Genomic DNA, 19991 nt, shown 5'->3' on the forward strand with positions numbered 1-19991 from the left:
TAATGGACACATATTTATACCAGCCCGTAAAACCTGTGCTGTTGGGTTATATTTGTAAACCTTTTCGGTTACTCTGAGCAAGTCAGACACACAACTTGAAAAGAAAAAAAATCCACATCTTGATTTTACTTAGGAATACAAGAGCATTTTAAGGATTCTTCTGACCTGTTTCTGATGTAACTTATGAGCGCCGTGGCTTCTTCTTCGTCGAGAAGTGGAGTGGTATCTTCCTCTGAAGTCCAGCATTGGCTGGCAGCACCTAGGGCCTCAGCAAACCCCGTCAGGTTCTCCACAAAAGGCATCCGTTTCTCTGGAATATGACGATAAAACACAGATTACTGCTGGGACTTTGACATTTTTGATAAAGCTAAGCACAACCGAACGCTGAATTAAATAAATTATAGGAGGCCAAAATGTTACAGTTAACTTCCATGAACTGAAAACACATCATCATTTACTAAGTGAACATCAAGCTGTATTGAAGAAATAGGCTAATTTTCTCATTGACTTCCAAACAATTAGACTTCTTCTCAAATCGCCCCCGGATGGCCATTAGAAAGAATGCAAGTTTAAGGCACTTACTCATTGGCAACAGAAATACTTATACATAATTTTTGATCCTGTGTGTAAATGTTTCCACTATATAATGCCCTCAGAAATTCCACAATGAAGTGAAAAAAAGAGTTCATGGCATTTATACTTTCTGGTAATAATCCCACAATGATATGCTTCAAGTTGTATGGACAAGAAAATTAGTGTTGCACGACTCTGCGTCTCTCAGAGTAATCAAAATGATGATGATTAGAAAGGGTCTGAAATCTCAGTTTACTGCTCACATAAAACATGCAAATGTGGTCATTTAATGTGTAATATTACTTAATCTGACGCTATGAAGCATGTACTGTACTTGGGAGAGTAATTGACTATTTGGAGTACATTCCGAATAGTTACTTCCATGGAGGTGTGTACAGAAGTGTACCTACCACCCCGTCTGACGGTCTGCAATGGATGCAGTAAGGAAATACATTATTTAAATGGAACTTTTCAAAACCAGGGTTATAGAGTGGATTAAAAAAAACTACACGAATTCTGTGATTTTTCTACGTGTCCTCCCACCTCTTATGTTATCCAGCAGCATGTGCAGTACAGCCATGGTGAAGGAGGTCTGTATGGGGGTGAAGTTGGCCTCTTTAGCCCACCAGAAGCCACAGTCATAGTAATCCAGCAGGGCAGCTTCCTTCATGCAGACGAGATGGTTGCTGAAGCCCAGAATCTCTGTCATTTCACTGCAGACAACAGAATGCAGATCTGCATAAATAATAGTCACGTAAATGTCAATGAAACATTTATTTTAATCTTATTTTTGGGTGAATTTGAGAGTTTTAAAAGACATTGGAAGCCTTGTCGTTCCACAATAAAACAGTACACAGTGGTTATTGTAATTATTCATGATTCCAGTAAATGTAGAGGATGTTTTTAGGCTAACAACGTGAAAAATAATGAAATTCAGCATTTCAGAATTCAACTCCTGACATTGAAACACTATTCAGAACTTTGTGTTGTAAATATTCAACTTTCAATAGTTAAACTGAATTAAATGTAAAAACAAATATTAAAACAAATATTAAAAAACAAAAAAATGTGTATGGTTGATCAAAAAGGAACAGGCATTTTTAAAGGGGGAATTGTGAATTCCTAATGCATTCAGTTTCTATTAAATATCCATGGAAGGAAGACTAAACACAACTCGTTTCATGACTGCAGACGGGTTTAACTACTAGGGTTAGCTGGTAACCATCAATACTCATTAGCTAGCTAGTTAGATACATTTTGATATAATTGAAGGCCATTTTGTCTTATGTGCCCAGTGTAGTTTAACTAGTTTGCCTAGGTTTATCGCATTTTTATAAGATAGCTAGCTTTTGGGGCTTTGAGGCCGACGCTAGTACTCACAGCTGCAGTCCGTCCCTGGTGCTCGCCAGCAGCGCGTGGACTTGTTGCTGTGGCACCGCTTCCCACTGGAGGAAACCAGGTGGGTAAGAACAAGCTGGCTGTAGTTAGCTAGTAATTATGTGGAATAAGCGCGCGACACGTGGACGGTCCGTCATTACCTGGAGCGCGTTGCCCTTCACTTGGGGTTGCTCCTTGTTTTCAAGACACGTCGCTCCCCCGGACATGTTGCCAATGTGTGTTTTTTGCGCTCGTCGTTGCCATGGCAGCACCCCAACAAACCGTGTGATGTCCCGGATGGTCACGCCACGCTCCTGTTCAGCCTGCCAGTGTCAAGTTAGTGTTTTTATTCTTCTTGTTCAATCGACAGCATGTTTTCACTGCAGCGTTTTTTTCACGAGGACTAAATATAACTTTTTAGGCAGGTTCACATTAATGCTCTCCCTCTCAGCATATGTAGCGCTACTTGACACCAAATAGAGATCCTGACGATGTGTGCATATCCGTCCTTCCAGCCGGTGGTCCGAGCCCAAAAGGTAATCATTATTGTAATTTTAGATGAAACATCAAACGTCAATACTTAAATTAGGACAATATATTTAGAGTACACACAATGTTTTGTTTCCCCACAATATTTTTAATAAAGATACTAATAGCAAAGACACCTACTATTTAGGCACAGAAAACACATCCACAACAAGTAAGTGCTTAAAATATTATCAACATATTCATAAAATGTTAGAAAGTTCTGAATTATAATGGCATTTCTAATGGATGTTTGGTGATGCACAGTATTTTAATGTAACACATTAGCTTTGTGTTCTTCTTCAGACCCTGTTGGACCCTGCTGAACAGACCTCCATATTTGCAGGACCTGAGCAAAGGCCTTGAGCTGTGCTTCCTTCTCCTCCTCCTCCTCCTCCTCCACATTCACCTTCGCCTCCTCTTCTGAGGGCAAACTGAGAGCACCTCTCACTTAGTCAGTTCCTCCACAAGCAGATTAATGGAGATCTGAAGGATGCAGAGACGCTTCAGAGACTTAAAGGACATCCAGTTAGCCTTCTGTGTAAGCTTTGGCTCTGCTGCTCAATGTGTGTTTCTCTGCGGTCATCAGATCAGTCGTTGTCGTCAGGTTCTGGTATGTAGGAGAGGACCCAAACGCAACAATTTAAAGTAAACGTATTGTCCAAAACAAAACTCAGGTCAGGCTTCAAAACACACCAATTCAAAACTGAGGTTGACAGACATAACAAAAAACGACTTAAAAAACCCACTAACTTAAAATCGAGCGGTTGACAGACTTACTCAGCCGGACAGCGGACCCGCGGCACGGACGGTAACACACAGTACAATCCGTCAAGGGGACAAGCGACAAACAGGGTTTAAATACAAGGGGAAGGTAATGAGGCACAGGAGGAAAACAATGAGGGCAGCACAGGTGAAGGGAATACACAATCAGGGACAAGGCAGACAGACAATCACGGACAATCACAGGGGCAGGAAGTGCAGGGAAAAACAGAGGACACACAAGACAAGGACTTCACAATAAGACAGGACACAAAACAAACATCATGACAGTTGTGATGAACAGAAAACAGACACATTGATATTTGAGATCCGAGAGAATTTAAATGCTATTTTCTCAGTACACTTTTTTATTCTGTATCTTTTTTCTTTTGATTTGCCAGCAGATCATTTTCCTCACTTGTTACGTTCCAATAAATCATCCTTAATGGCGGGTTTATAGGAATGATCTCATGGCCTAAAAGACTTGTGTGTCTTTCTGATATTCCAAAACCTTATTATATGTTTCTTTTATTTCAGACTCGTAAGTCCATATAACAACAAACAGAAGAACAACAATATATAAAATGCAATACACTACAATACAAGGACACAGGTATAATCATTAGTTAAAAAGTCACTCGTGGTTAAAAACATACAGACACCTGTTCCAATGCTTCCAGAGACAAGAAAAATACCTTGTATCACTCTGTGTTGGCTTGGTCAAGGTTTTTATAATTACATTTTCGGATTGATCCAGTCGACATTTAAATTTGTACATGAAATTCCTCAAAACAGCATGAAGAGTGGGAACATTATGAGTCACAAACATGTGACTTGCACTTGCCCATCTGGGAAGTGTTAGCAAGATTCTAAAAGCATCATTATATACCACCTGAATCTTTTTAATTTTTGCTCTGCTGTACCTGCACCACAGGTGTGCTGTATAGAGGGGAGTACAGTAGGCTCTAAAGAGAGCAGTTTTAACATCTTCTGTGCACATAAAAAAATTTACGTGCCAGCATATTGGCTTGTGCATAAAGTTTGCAACACTGCCGCTGCACATCGTCATCATCAATTAATTCATCCCTAATAATGTGACCCAAATATGTGACTTTGTGCAGCACATTCAGCTGCTGGTCTCCCATAAAAAATGAGGGAAACTGTAGCTTCTGATCTTCTTTTGTTTTAGCAATCATGACAAGACTCTTTTTAGAGTTGAATGTGATGTCATAGTGCAGCCCATAACTTGAGCAGACTCTGAGCAGTTGCTGTAACCCAGCGCTATAAGGAGACAGGACCACTAAGTCATCAGCGTATATCAGATGGTTAATAAGAGTTTCCCCCACCATACACCCTGTCTTACACCCTTTTAACTTTTTGGAAAGGTCATCCATGTACAGATTAAAAAGAGCAGGTGACAGTATTCCACCTTGTCGAACGCCATTGGTCACAAGGAAGGGTGCAGATACACTCTTACCCCATCTAGCTCGCATGGTTTGACGTGAATACCAAAAGTGCAAAATCCTGATCAAGTATGGAGGGACCCCTCGTTCTTGCAGTTTGACAAATAGTTTAAAATGATTAATTTGATCAAAAGCTTTAGATGCATCTAGGAAACACATACATATTGTGGTTTTAAGTCTCCTGTACTTACTAACAACTTCCTTCAGTGCATATATACATACATCTGTGCTATGTTTACTCTTAAAACCAAATTGATTGTCAGTGGTTATCATGTACTCTTGAAGCCTATCTAAGAGAATCCGTTCTAGTACTTTAGAAAATACACTGGCCAGAAAAATTGGTCGGAAATTTTCAATGCTGGATATTTTATTATTTTGAATGGTTTGTATATTATCTTAAAAGAAACATAAATTACTTATAAAGCCATGAATGCATGCTCATAAAGAATGACCGCCAGAATATAAAGTGCTATATAATCGGCCACATGGTGGTGCTGTCTCACAAAACATCACTTGTTCCCTTCTTTATGGCTAATCTTTCCACCTAATGTTACTGAAGTGTGTTAAACAGCAGACAAACACACACACACAGGACCAAATACATGTTCTTTATGTGGCTGCTTGTGAAATAATGTATCTCATCACTGTGCAAAGAGGACAGTTTGAGGGGAGAAGCTCCTCAGTGTCTCTTTGATTTTATTCTAAAGTGTCTGTGAGTGACTCTGTGACAGCTGCTCCATCAGGCTTGATGCTTCTGATATTCAGTCTATGGACTAATATAGGGGGTTGAAGTACAGACAGCCAGAGATGTGCCAATACACATTTCCAATGTGTATCATTTTAGTTAAGGGGCCACATACTGCCCATTTTGATCTCAAGTGGGCCAGACCAGTAAAGTCATAGCATAATAACGCATACATAACGACAATATTTAATAATAATGTTTAAATCATTGGTGAAGGCTTTTAGATGATAAACCCTATTTTAAGGTATTTCTACAATAAACTAGAAACATAAAGACCAACAATTGAGACATCAGCCCACTGTGTGTCTGCCTGGGCTCTCCTCTGCAGATTCCCTCGCTTTGTGACGTCACAAAGCAGTTTGGACAACCACTTTCATGACGTGATCTATTTTTAACGACTTGCAACAAGGTGCAAAATATAGTGAAATGTCCAAAAACTGAACATAGATAGCAGCTTTAACTGCATCCAGTTGGAAATCATGTTATTTTACATCAGTGTCCTCCATTTGCAGATTGTACTTTCTCCGTCCATAGGTACCAACTCAAGGAACTCCTCGGTGACCGCCACAATCTCATCAACACCACGAATGAATAAGGCCAGTTGAGCGACATCTTTAGTAATGTCTGTGCTCTCATTGATTGCAACTGAAAATGCTATAAATTACTTTACTTTATGCTTCTTTTGGCTATCCAAATCTGCTGAAAGGTCGGAAATCCTATCGGACTTTTGTTTCTTCTGTTTGTTTACAGGAAAACTAAAGCTGATCTATAGATGGAATTAGAGATTATATACATATTTATACACACACACACACACATACACACATATATATATATATATATATATATATATATATATATATATATATATATATATATATGCACTTTGTTTAAACCGGGTGTCCCCGCCCCTGCTCGCTACGTAACATGCGGCACATCCTTACAGGCAAACCGAGCGCCGCCACTATCTTCTGACCGGCGTCTCAGAGGGTCCGAAATCTCGCTCGGTGAGGAGAGGACGCCGCCGCAGGTAACTCAGCCCTTTGCTTTATAAAACAAAACATTATATCGTTGTTTCATGCGCATGCGTTATTTTTGTTGTTCCATTAACGACTCAGCAGAAATGAAAAATAAATATATGAATTATTGTCCAATCAAGATCACAGTGAGTGCGCAAACGCACAGTCCATACCAAAGAAATGATACAGCATATCATCTCCCGCCGGTCGTCACCCCCCGCCCCCCACACACTCCCACAGTCCTGTGTCAATCAGCCGGAACTGTGTTCTTAGCGCTCAGATAGATGGCACATGAGTCCTCTGCCTCTTTCCCCGATCAGCGCTGCCGTGCAGATGGAGTCGGGACCGGGAGGCCGTGGCAGCGCGGCAGCGTCAGCGCCGCTCCCGGAGCCGCCGAGCTGGAGGAGGAGCGCCCGCCTGCTGGACCAACTCCTGTGATCACACCGTCCTCTGCTGCGCACCGGGAGTGTTGGGAGGAGAGCAAAAGAAAAACAAATTGCAACTTGATTCAAAATCCTCTCATGGAGCCGGGGGGCGCAGGGTAGGGTGGTTGGGGGCCAGGCAGGGGCCTCCGGGAGACCATAGCTTCTCAACCCAAGTGTAACTCCACTAAGGCTAATGGTAAGATGTTTTTATTTCACTATGGTGTCATAACTGAGGCTTGGCCCTTATTAACCATTAGCCTGCTGCTTATGGCTGCCAATCAATGAGTGTATTATAGTAATTTAGGAACATTTACAGAAAACCCAGCTCATCCAAATTAAGGGGGCACACAGCCTGGTACTGGGTACGGGTTTAAAGACTGATTTAGATCCATAAGTATAGATTTCAATGTAGTAAAGGCAGAAAAAAACATACTTGTATTGGCTCAAGTAGTAATAACAGCAATAGGGACAAGGACAGTAAAGCTGAATAGATAGAGGTAAATAACAGACAGGACTGTGTATGTAGTAAGACACACAAAAAACGGTGCAAAGAAATAAATACTGAAAGGATTTATGATTATGTAGAAGATGGACATGTCAAGATGCCATCATGCATTAGTAATGGGACATACTAACATCAGTGGGAAGCCAGTCAAATGTGACTTCTGCATATTCAAACTGCCTGCTGTTTGCTCAGGGTGGCCGCCTACTCCCAAAGCTGCACCTTGAAGCAGGGCCGGATAAACCCACAAGGGGGGCCTGAGGCAAAAATGAGCTATGGGCCCCTGCTGCCCGCCCTGTCTCTCTAACCTTCTGTCCATTAGTTATTAATGAGTAAGTGGTGGTTGTAGTAGGCCAGTTTCTGGTATTCGAGCCAAACCACCATGATGTGGTCAGTTTTCAGTGAAATATCTCAACAGTCATGCCATGAAATTTGGTTCGGACATTCAGGTCCTTCTTGGGATGATTTGTTTTAACTTTGAGCGATCCTCTGACGTTTCCCCTAGTTCCAGCATCATTCTAATTTGTACAATACTTTGATTTATCACCAAATCATCGAAAGCAATTAACAGTCAGCTTCAGCTGTAGCAAAAGTTAGTATGCTAACATGCTACGCTGAGGAGGTCAATATGTTAAAAACGTTGTACCTGCCGAACATCATCACGTTAACATTGTGAGTATTTCAGCAAATGTTGGCATTTAGCTTAAGCCACCGCTGTGCCTCGGTACAGACTCATAGAGCAGCTAGCATTTAACCATATGGATGTGCAGCACTAATCCCCAGAGTGCCTCTTCAGCTAATCTCCGCTCAGTGAACCTGGAGCCTGAAGAAACATATACTTTAGTATACACAAAAGTATACACTAGGGCCCGTGCGACGTAAATGTCGTCATCAGAGGATGTAGGCGTCGATACGAAGTGGAAGTAGTTACAGTGAAGTCACCCGTTGGTTTGTGGCCTGCCGTTTTGAATCCTTGAGTTCGCCAGTTGGAATACAGCTGTCGCAATGTTGTTGTTTTATGTCTCCAATAAATGGAAGTTACTATATTTGGAATGCGAAGGAGTGGCATAGAGATGGCGTATACGTCTCTAGTAACTGCAGTGACCTGACAATCACAGTAAGCCTGCCCTAAAGCATCCCCCGCTGTATGGTCTGTTTTACTCTAAATGGACCATAACTTACTAAATGAACATTATGCTGTATTGAAGAAGACTTGAAACTAGAGATTGAGACCATACACTCATATTTACAATGTTTACTGAGGGAATAAATCAAGAGAGAAGTAGTCATTTTCGCATAGACTTCTATACAATCAAACTTCTTTGAGCAACCCTGTTGGTCAGTAGAGAGAATGCAAGTTTTAAGACTCTGCCGCATCAGCTTCACTCGGCTGAACCGGAGATTCTTGTTGTGACCGTGCAGACTTGTCAGGACTCTTCTGCCCGGCCGCTAGGCTACAAGTGGCACCGCCGCAATCTACTACATATGTGTGGGACGCGTCCTCCAAGTAGACTCGTTCGTGGTGTCTGCTGCTGTCCGGGTACACGTCCAATCGGGAGTCTAAACGAGGCTTTCAGGTTACCTATGGGTCTGGAGCTCCACGGTCAGTTGCTTGCTGAGCCTGGTTAGCCATCCAGCCTCATCTTCTAAGGTGCACTCGGGCTCCTACCAAGCAGTGTTGATGCTCCCCCATCTGCTTGGGTCATTCTCCAAGAGGTCTATTTGTCCTTGTTTCCCTCGGTTGCTTTTTTCCTCCTGAAAATCCAGTTATGTATGTTGGGTTCGGGTAGGATTTCCACTGAGCCAACGAAACGAAATCAGACTTTAAAGTAGATGATGATACCAATCAATTAAAGAACGTCTTCAGCCCCAAATACATTTGTCTCAGGACATCCTTTACACTAATCAAACGTGTCCGATACACTTCGGACCGGTAATCCTCAAGAGTGCTTGATTTAGCTTTTACATCTCACAGAAATGTTCACAGCAAGAAGAAAATACCAGATGAATGGTTTCCGATCCTGACCGATCAAATGTATGTTTAAGAACATGTGATTTTGTATCTTGTAACTTGTATCTAAAACCCCTGGATCTGGTGTAAGCTGGTGAGTAGCTCTAATGCACTAAAAAAAAAAAAAAAAAAAAAAAAAGCATGTTTTCACATCAGCACAGACTCAGAACAAAAGAAGCCTAATTACCAAATCTTGGCTCGTGACACAGCTCGTGGTTCGGTCATCTGAGATAAGTGGAGTGTAGTGTGCACAGATCTGTGCTGTTGCTGCGTGTGCATGCCTGTGTGTTCTCTCTTTTTTTTTATGGGATCTGCAAAGGATTTAATCAGTCATGCTCTGTCTAATAGATGGGCTGCTCAGTGGAGCGTGACGAGAGAGCATGCTGTCTCGGAGAGAGAGAGAGAGAGAGAGAGAGAGAAAGAGAGAGAGAGAGAGAGAGGGAGGGAGAGAGAGAGAGAGAGAGAGAGGAAGAGAGAGAGAGAGAGAGATGAGAGGAGGAAGACATGACAGTGTCTCTAAAATACAAGGCCTTGGAACACAAAGGAAAAGCGAGTTGACGCTGTCATGAAGACGGAGCCAAGTTAGCTCTTGATTCGTGCCTCCGCAGGAATCTTCAGCTTGAATTATGGACGCGCAGGACCGCGTCCCAGTGAAAGAAAGGAGAAGGCCTAACTGTTGTTTTTAAAGGCACGTTTTGCCTTTCAACACGGACGGAATGCTAGACCTGTCCAGGAGATGCACATCACTTACTGTATGAGTCACTTTCTCTTGGCATCCTCCACACTCCCTGCCTGCGCAGCCAAGTCCTCTGAGTCGAAATAGTAATAGTAATAACGCAAGTGCAGCGATTCGTCGTTTCATGAGATGTATTTGTTGGTAGGACCATGGATTTGTAATAGATCAAAAGGCACTAAATGTGTCTTTGGTAGTGTCAATTAAAAGTGCACGTTAAAGGAGTAGTTGTACCTGTTTTTGTGGCCAAAGAAGCCCCCCAACATTTGTCGCGCGGTTATCAACATCTGTATGGGACAGGCCAGAAAGGCACAATGTGTGGAGACGTCACCCGGCATTAAGATGAGCCTATAATATTAAAATTCAGATTCTTTCCGAATCGCTGCAGCTGATCGCACGACAGCTCTTTACCACTGTGTCCCCCCACCCTTCCTCATGTAAATGTATGATGGCAGATGCTGATTGTTTGTGGCGGTGACCGTGGCGATATGCGTAAGTGACTTTGAGTTCATGCGCTGTAATGCAAATGGCCTCCTTGATGCTCTCCGTCGGTGGATGTGAAGGCTCACAGAGGCTTGAGCAATGACGGCTGTCACCAATCCATTACCGTTTGTTTTGGCTTTTTGGCCCTTCTTCTGAAAAATAACAAACAATGGACATCGCACAAGAACATTTTCGTATTCTAATCTTAATTTACTTTTACTTTTTTCAGTACGGTGGGCTTGGACCAGTGTGGCACTTCGGATTGAAGGAAAATACTCCTTACATTCGGATAACTGTCCATGATAAAAGCCAAGCGTAAACATGATGAATCCCACTATGAGTTGTTCGCGAGAATTGTAAATTACTATAATTAACGGCCCTGACTAATATCAACAAATCCCACGTCTTGATCGGAAAATGCTACATTCGGAAGAAGGCTTAATTCTGGATATCCAAACCGAATATTGTGTTTACACGACCACTCAAGTTTTTTTTGTCAAATCCAGATTAATAGCGGAGTATAAGTGTGCATGTCAACATGGTCAATGTCTAAAGACGCTGGCTTCACTGATTGTGAACATGCATAAAAGTAGGAGCAAGTGCAAATTCAAGCCCGATATGAAAGCTCAAAAGCCAGGTGTATTCGTTGACCAGAGATATGAGCACAACCTAGGTACAGCTTTGGCATCCGGCAAGAGGATGGACGTAGAGGTAAAAAGGCTTTGTCAATGGCAGGAAAACATCCTTCATGGTGCTAACACAATCTGTCAGTTAGATGACAAAAAATTGGAAGGCAAGCATACAGCTTCCCAAACGTGGTCTGATAATGTGCTTTTTGTAAATTTGATTTTACATTTCAGGAGACACTGCAACCCCTGTTACCCTGTTTTACATGTTTAATGATGTTATTTTAAGACAGTGATGTCAGTGCAGTTTGGAAACACTACAGCTACATTAAGCAGTACGATGACATCTCCTGCTTTGACCTACGGCAAGCTGAGAGGGTTTGTTGCAACAATGTAAGCCATATAGTGATAATGATTAACTACAATGCCTGGGGGGGATCTAGCAAAATAGATGAACATAACATTGCTAGACATTGCTTGATCCTGGTACCAGGTAGGACATTTCATTCCTGTAAAACAATGAAAGAAGCCTGAGTAATTGTGCGCTATGGTGGCTGACAAGTTTCAAAGGAATGCAAAAGCTCAATGCAGTTGGTGGCAATAAGAGTCGGCCCATTTCATAGTCACAAATCTGTTGTTGCTCGCTTTTGTGTTTGCGTTGTGGCATTCGCATTCGTTCGACACTTGGACAATTCGTTGTCAGCCACCAACGTGTAGGGCTTTGGAACCATGTCTGACCTCCAGCAGCAACTCTGCAAGCTTCATGCAGTCATCCCGACTAGCATGTGCGACGCTGGATGTTAGCATAGCTCATGTTAGCATTTGCATAGAGGAACCGGGATTGTCTTGTAGAAGCAATCTTACAGTACAGTTCTTTGTTGGAGACGTAGCGCTGCACGTTCAGCTATTTTGGTTAGTAGTGCAGGTCCGCTCGGAGCAATTGCTTGGCTTCCGGTGTCTTGCAGCTTGCATCGTTGTCGTGGGGGGCGTGCCCATCCGGAGCACGTGGCCGCTCGACATTGTGTAGAACCGCTCATCGCTCGTTGAGGAAGAGTTTGGTTGTAACAGTGGTTTATCCAACAGCAAAAGTGAACTTCAGACCCGCTGTGGACGCCGTGCGTGACTCAGCCTGCAGAGCCTTGAAGCTCCGCCCCTTTCTGCTGCACAGAGCATACACACATACATACACACTAGAGTGACCAGACGTCCGGATTTAGGCACTGTCCGGCGTCCGGCGCAGCATCAAGCCGGACGTGTATTTGTCCTCCTTTTTGTGTACCTGCAAACTTGTTGCCTTTCGGCGAAATTCGCCGTTTTGAAATCAAAATATGTGAACTGGCCGACCAGCGTGTCTGAGATTGGAGTGAGATAGGGAGAACATCTGATGTTGTGATCTTCGCAAATAGAACATCTATGATGTGACGTGTCATCCTGTCATTGGACAACTCAAGATGCTTGTACATTTGCAGAGTTGATGGTGTCGTGATTAAAAATACCAAAGCGACATAGCACTATGTCCATTAGCTTTGAAATCATTGATGTGAGGTGTTCATGTTGTTTGGCTTTCAGGTATTTCCAAACTATCAAGTGCAAAGTCAGATTCATCAAAGCAAAAATCCAGGTCTTCCAGTCATGACTTGGAAGTCGACACGGGCGCCATTTACAAATCGGAAAGTGGTTAAATTGCAAATGGAAACCCTCGTCTGACATGAACGCAGCATTGTCGTCACAGTGAAGTTGGCACGTTTGCTAATAACATGCTTGAAAATACCGAATCAAGTGCTGAGCAATGGCATCTGGCAAACTAACTGTTGTTTGTGAAGAAATAGTTCTAGGATATGACTCAAATACAATATTTCTTTTATGTTTCCCAAAATGCTGAACTTCTCCTTTAATCCGAACGTAGGAAGACAAAAGCACCTACAAGTCACGATGTGCTTCGATCAACACAGGACCATCTGGACAGATAACTTTTGGCAACACAAACGCAGTTAAAAATTCCACTGCACTGTTTTTTCCATTGAACGAGGGAGTACATCTCTGCATGTGCTCTTTTTCTTGTGGATCCTATTATTCCGTTCTATTTGTGCACTTCTGCAGGATTTAAAGAGAGTGCTGTCCTTCCCACCGTACCCTGGGGACTACCTGCATCCAGTGGTGTATGCCTGTACAGCAGTCATGCTGCTCTGTCTGCTCGTCTCCATCATGACCTACGTTGTCCACCACAGGTGAGGAGAACATTCAATGAAGGATGGATTCACATTTTTCAAGAGCCGCTGGTCGCTGTAAAGGACACGTGAATTAGCTTGAAGCATACTGAGGTCCTAAAGCATCCTCTTCCTAACACGAAAGAAACAGGAGGACAAAATCCTGATCCTCTTTCCAAAAGTTAGTCTTGGTTGGTGTGAAATTCCCGCTAAAAGCCACTTCACAGCTAGAACCTCACAACCTCGTCACCACCAGGGAGACCTGTAAGAGGACAGACTGCACAAACAAAGAGGCAAAACTCAAGTTCATCATTGACTCACGATAGAGCAAACACACAGGGAGAGAGAGAGAGAGAGAGAGAGAGAGAGAGAGAGAGAGAGAGAGAGAGAGAGAGACAAGCGGAGAGGAGAGGCTGACTTCTTGTGAACTCCAGTGGTCCGACAGGAGTAACCACTGTTTTGACCAAGTACCGTTTTCGGGCTGAACACGCCTAGGCTGCTCAAATGTCATATCAGCTTCAGATGAACTTGGGAATTCATTGTAGCATGGAACGAGGACTGTGGATTGTGATCCCCATCTCTTACAGCGGGGTCATAATAGTGGGGGTTCGCCTCAGGACCAGCACGGACAGCAAGAATGGTTACAGCGAACAATTGTTCTTTTTTGTGTACGTAAGGCGTGTGGGCAGTGTATTAAAGAGTAATTTGGTGCTTTTCAACCAGTACCCTATTCTCCCAGTGTTTGCTCGGAGATGTCTCGTTCTGAAATCTCTTTATTTAAATGACTTGTCTTAATTACAATATGTGAATGTCTGACTCTAACCACCTCATCCATCCTTATACTCACATTAGTGCGTTTTTTTCTAGAATGCTAGTAATAAAGTCCACATAAGCTGTATTTGTGTCGATCTTCCACAAAGGTAAATGTTGCTTTATCCCAAAATACTTAAATAGGTCAAATAGGATGTTGTACTTTATACATTACCCGGCCGTGTACGCTCATCTTTTTTTTACTTTGAACTCATTGTTTGCAGTGTGATCCGCATCAGCAGGAATGGCTGGCACACACTCCTCAACTTCCTCTTTCACACGGGGCTGACGTTTGGAGTTTTCGCCGGGGGCATCAATCAGATCCACTTACCTTTTGTTTGTCAAATTGTAAGTTGTGGTTTTCCTACTTTCTCAGCATAGTTTTATTCCACAGCATTTTTTAAAAACATGTTCGGAACAGTTTGATGATCTAAAGAGAACTGAAAGCTCCCTCGGTTGATGGTCAAGCAGTTTCGAGGTCACTGGCGGCTAAAGGCATCCCTGAGAAACTGAGAGAGGCATCAATGTCCACGGGAAAGCCAATGTTCACTGAGTCTTAAGATAACTCTCGACCCTGAACAAAAACTGTTGAGGCTTGCTATATATTCTGTTTTGATTTTCTTTATAAAACCACGAGTCTCAGTGGATGAGTTTGATGAAGTATTTATATAATTTACCACTGTCAAACAAGACTAAGAGTATACAGCCATGCTAGCAGCGATTGTGCTGGCACAGTGGTGCTTTGTTAACATGTAGACGATACTTTAACTGAGTAAATAAGCTCAGTTAGTGGAAGACAGCTACAGCAGGTCCAGAACACAGAGGCATGGAACAAAGCGGAAAAAGCACGTACAAAAATGAACCGTATTGTTAGTAACAGATTTATCTATACAATCTAACAAAGCTGACATTGGCTGGCATACAAAGATAAATAGTGAAGTGACCTAAATGAACAGTTAAATCAAAATGCCAATTAATGTTATGGTTAATACTCACACTTACTACTCTCCTACTTTAACAAATCAAAATGTCGTAAGCTGAACATGGTGAACGATCGACACAAACAAATGTGTTCACATGCTAACAAGTTGTTGGGGATGTTGATTGCTTGCCATGTACACAAAACACGAATACATCCACATGCTAATTTGGACAACAAACTTATATTGCTTTTAATAATCTTTGTTTACAACGTTTTCTCTGTCAGGTTGGCATTGTGCTTCACTATGCTTCTTTGTCTACCATGCTGTGGCTGACGTTTACTGCTAGAAACATCTGTAAAGATGTGTCCAAAGACCCTCTTCAGGCCAAGAACAGGGATGGGCCGGGCAAGACTCGCACCAAACCAACTATCTTCAGGTAAGCTGTAAACTAGGGAGCTGGTGTTTATGTGCATGACTGAGCTGAACAATGTCCTGATTACCTGGCTAATTGACAATGTGTGAATTAATCTGAAAGATGTTAAACTGTGTTGCATATTAAGAATTATAGCAGCGATGCTAATGCCCTTAGACGTCTGTCTCTCTTTTACAAGATTCTCAGTTGATTTTGAGAAAGTGTTAACTACAATCAAAGTCAAGTGAGGAGTTTGAATTTGAAATAATTTGAAGTTGAAAAAATCTTAAAACTGAGTTAATAAATTACAGAAGAGTTTTGCATCACTTATTTTTGGTTAGGCGATGCCTCATGTCCTTGTAAAGCCCCACCTCTGTTGATAGATTAAGCAAAGATAAAAAAAATAAAAAAAACTTACTTTAAGTAGATTTTAATAGAATGAGAGTATAGAGAAAAAAATTATCTAACCTTTATTACAAAATTGAGCTCAAATAGTTCATCACTTAGGAGCGGTGATTAGCCATCTTTCTGACAGTGAAGTGAGAGAGATTAATATTCTCAAATATCTGTGATAAAGTACCAAGCTTTAATCAGGATGTTAGCCTAGCATAGAATAAATACTGCAGGGTTTAGCAAAAGACTGCAGGGCTTAGCGGCGCGGCGCAGCAATCAAGTGTCTTTTTTGATGGTGGATGGAGAATTCAAACAGGAATTTATTTGATTCAGCTAGATTATCTTCTGCCTCTCTGAATGACCTGTTATCCAGCCAGAATTCATTCCGTACCATTGTTAACCTTTTTTGCAGATTTTATCTTGTGAGTGATGGAATCCCTCTACTAATTGTTGGAGTTACGGCAGCATTTAGTATGGAGAACTATGGCAGCAGGGATGACGCTTTGTAGTAAGTACAAAATAAAATGATACGTGAACAATCATGTTTCATTCATTCTTCAGTAAATAGGACACATGTTTATGTCTCTGTGTGTCTTTCTCAGTTGCTGGATGGCATGGGAACCAAGCTTGGGAGGCTTCTATGCCCCCATGGGTCTTCTAGTTTTAGTCATGTCCGTGTACTTCTTGTGCACATACATCCAGCTTAAACGCCACCCAGAGAAGAAGTATGAGCTGCGAGTTCTGAGTGAGGAGCAGCAGCAGTTATCCTCTAGCGAGTCAAACCATCACTCCCACACCGACACTGTGGGAGTTTCTGGGCCCGCTGGGGACTGTCAGCCATTTGCAACAGGCGTGTCGGTACTGGCCAATGAGCACTCATTTAAATCTCAGCTCCGGGCCACAGCCTTCACCCTCTTTCTGTTTCTGTCTACCTGGGCTTTGGGAGCGTTGGCGGTATCACTGGGACATTTCCTGGATATGATATTTAGCTGCCTGTATGGGGCTTTTTGTGTCACTCTGGGACTCTTCCTTCTTATCCAGCACTGTGCCAAACGTGACGATGTATGGCACCGCTGGTGGGCTTGTTGCCCGTCCAAGTCCGAGGACGGGGATGGACAGAGCCCGAGGCAGGAGCTCCATCAGCCACACTGCCGCCTGAGCTCCCCATGCTCCGGCAAGCAACCTTTGCTCTCCCCTCACCTCGTGCAGAGTTCTTACCACAAAATGACGCCACCTTCCCAGAGCCCCATGCCCAATCACACGGGTCCATGCTGCGTTGCCGTGATGAGTCCCGTTACCGCGACCCCCATGTCGCCTCTCGCCGAGCCACTGCCCTCACCGCGTCCTCAGGCGCTTTCCGACGAGCTCCCTCGCCCCGCTCTGCCTCTACAGGGCTGCCTTAATGACAGAACAAAGTCGCGCTCCTTCAACCGCCCACGTCCATGCCTCCAGGATTACCGCTCTCACATGACTTCCACCAGTATGGACGGGAGCGGGCACAGCTCACACCTGGACAGCCCTCACGCAGCGCACCACCTACAAGGCTCACCACTGGTTTCCAACACCCCACACCCGGACCTTCAGCTTCCTTGCCCCAGCCCTCACTTGGATAAGCAGTTGGCTTCCTGCCACAGCCTGCAACGCCAGAACTCCTGCCACAGTGTGCAAGATTCGATGGCTTCCTGTCACAGCCAGACACACAACATGCACGACAGCATTACTTCCTGTCACAGCCTCCTCCTGCCTTCTCACAGGGTCAACACCTGCCAGTGGCATATGTACAGCTCAGCCGATCACTCCTCCACCACGAGCTGCAGTGAGAAACCTGACCCCTTCGCCTTGCAATACCAGCAAGACCCCAAAGCATACAGCTGCATGTCGAAGGCAACAGATAAAGAGAAGGATTATCTCTACGTAGAGGTGGAGCAGAAAGGGTTCCCAAGAAATACTCTGCCTCGGCAGCACGGCACCGTCAGCCGGCGAGGTACCATCGGCCGGAACAGGAGCTTGCAGGAAGAAGGCCTGTTCGGCTCGGACGCCCCAGGAAACATACGGACTGGCCCTTGGAGGAATGAAACCACAGTATAGTTTTCTTACACTTGTACCTGTACTTGCCACACCTTCCAGCAGCCCTGTAATCAACTTTAAGTGTTTGGGTCTCAATGCCTTCAGCTTCAGAGTTTTCAGCGAGGACTTGTACCCCGATGATATTTCTTAACCCCTTCATGACTAAGTTCTCGATAAGTGTGTTACTAATCCGTTTTTGCAAGGAATATTCAAACGCAAGAGAGGTTCAATTAGTGTTCAATTAATATTCTGCTCCATGTAGTTTAAAGTTGCAATCAGTACTTTATGGCTCTCTAGGGTCGCAGTGGCTCAGGAGTTAGGAATGACACAGCAAGAAGGAAAGTTTGAAACCCCTTCAGTTCCACTTTCCCCCTACAGTCAAAAGACATGCAGGTCTACTGCAAGGAATAGTCCAACCTAGATGTCTTCACAGATTTTAAACCTTGAACCTGATCCCAAACAAACCAGTGGAAAAAGTTCCCAAACTCAATGGCCAAATAGTGAGTTGTCAAATTAAGAGACCTCATCCAGAAGAGACCCAAACATCACGTGGACCCATAAAACTTAACGAGTAACAAACAAAAATGATTGTCCAGGAATTATTACCAAGTTGTGAGTGCAGCCATGCTTTGATATCAGCTATACTGACATTTGAAATAGGCAACTATTTTGATAATTAATTCATCTGTTATGTATTTATTTGATTACTGGATTAATAATTGTATAAAAAGAAAAGGAAAAAAAGCTATTATTTCCAGCAAGATATCCGGAATGCAAAATGTATTTCTCGTCTTCATGTACAATGCACTTTTACTGCATTGAACTAGAATTACCGCCTTGCGGTTGTATGCCTCCGCCAACCAGTCACGTTGCAGTTCACATCCATGTCAGTCCAAGATCGCGTCATAATTTTATCCTATTAGACATTTGTGTGAAATTCTCATGATTAGCATGCAAATTCTTGACTTTTGGCTGACTCGCACTTTGAGTGCAAGTGGATGTTTGAGACAAATTTAAAATAATTCTCTGAGGTATTGCGTCCACGAGAATGGAACGGACAGACGTACGTATGGACAAACAAACTAATTCAAAAACATAAAGCCTCCGGCCAAGCGGTCACAGCGAAAAATATTGAATTTAAATTCAGACAGACGCACAATTACAGGTTCATTTAAAAACAAAGGTAAGAGAAAGAAATATATTTCTCTCAGTTTTGTGACGGATTAGTGAAGCGTTAGCTTTATCAAGCGTTAGCTTTAAAGTAGCTTCATCAGGGACCCGGCAACATTTATCCATCACAAAACGGAGAAAAAACAAAGTTACATTCACATTTGTTTATAAAAAATAAACTGATATGATGCGTTTTGCATCTGCACTTTTCTCCGCTGTATCGTTAGACTCTGCCTCTGAAAAAAGCCACAAAAACGGAAGCGTGGTTGGCAGTCATGCCGCGAAATAACAAATAACACTGGTTATTTGTTTTTTGAGACAGAACAAAACAGGGTAAAATAAAAAAGTATGGCGGTTGACGCATCACTAAAAGGTGTTACTTAAATTAGTGTTTTTCACTCATTTCACTCGTTTTTTTTTATCATCATTCACAAAAACAATACAAAAAAAATATGAATATTCTTTACAGATTTGAAACACTCACAAGCTAATCAAGCAGCAAGAGGAAGACCCGGAAGCCCATGTGTTCACTGAGGTTTTGGAGAAATCGCTTTGCCGAGTGCATTATGACTAGTTTATCAGGTCCGTTTCAGAAAACTGGAAATCTGTAGGAGGTATCAACATCCGCAAACCCCCGCTGACATATAAGATATAAGCAGTCAAATATCACTGATTGCACCTTTAAATACTTGGATTCGTCGCTTTAAAAAAGTTCTATATTCGTCAATGTTATTACATTTCTTACTGCATTTCTAGACACAATAT

General features: G+C 42.8%; 1 protein-coding gene across 1 annotated transcript; it reads left to right on the forward strand.

The window, feature by feature from the left end:
• Positions 1-6954: 6954 nt before the first annotated feature.
• Positions 6955-18077, forward strand: adgra1a (adhesion G protein-coupled receptor A1a; the record flags this gene model as incomplete). The annotated part of the gene is made up of 6 exons (XM_079238119.1): positions 6955-7085; positions 13345-13472; positions 14486-14609; positions 15469-15620; positions 16402-16497; positions 16592-18077. Exons 1-6 carry the CDS (start codon positions 7083-7085, stop codon positions 18075-18077), a joined length of 1989 nt encoding a protein of 662 aa, XP_079094245.1. The 5' UTR covers positions 6955-7082.
• Between the last annotated feature and the right edge of the window lie 1914 nt (positions 18078-19991).

Source organism: Taurulus bubalis, assembly GCF_910589615.1.
Source record: "Taurulus bubalis genome assembly, chromosome: 2".
NCBI classification, from domain to species: domain Eukaryota; kingdom Metazoa; phylum Chordata; class Actinopteri; order Perciformes; family Cottidae; genus Taurulus; species Taurulus bubalis.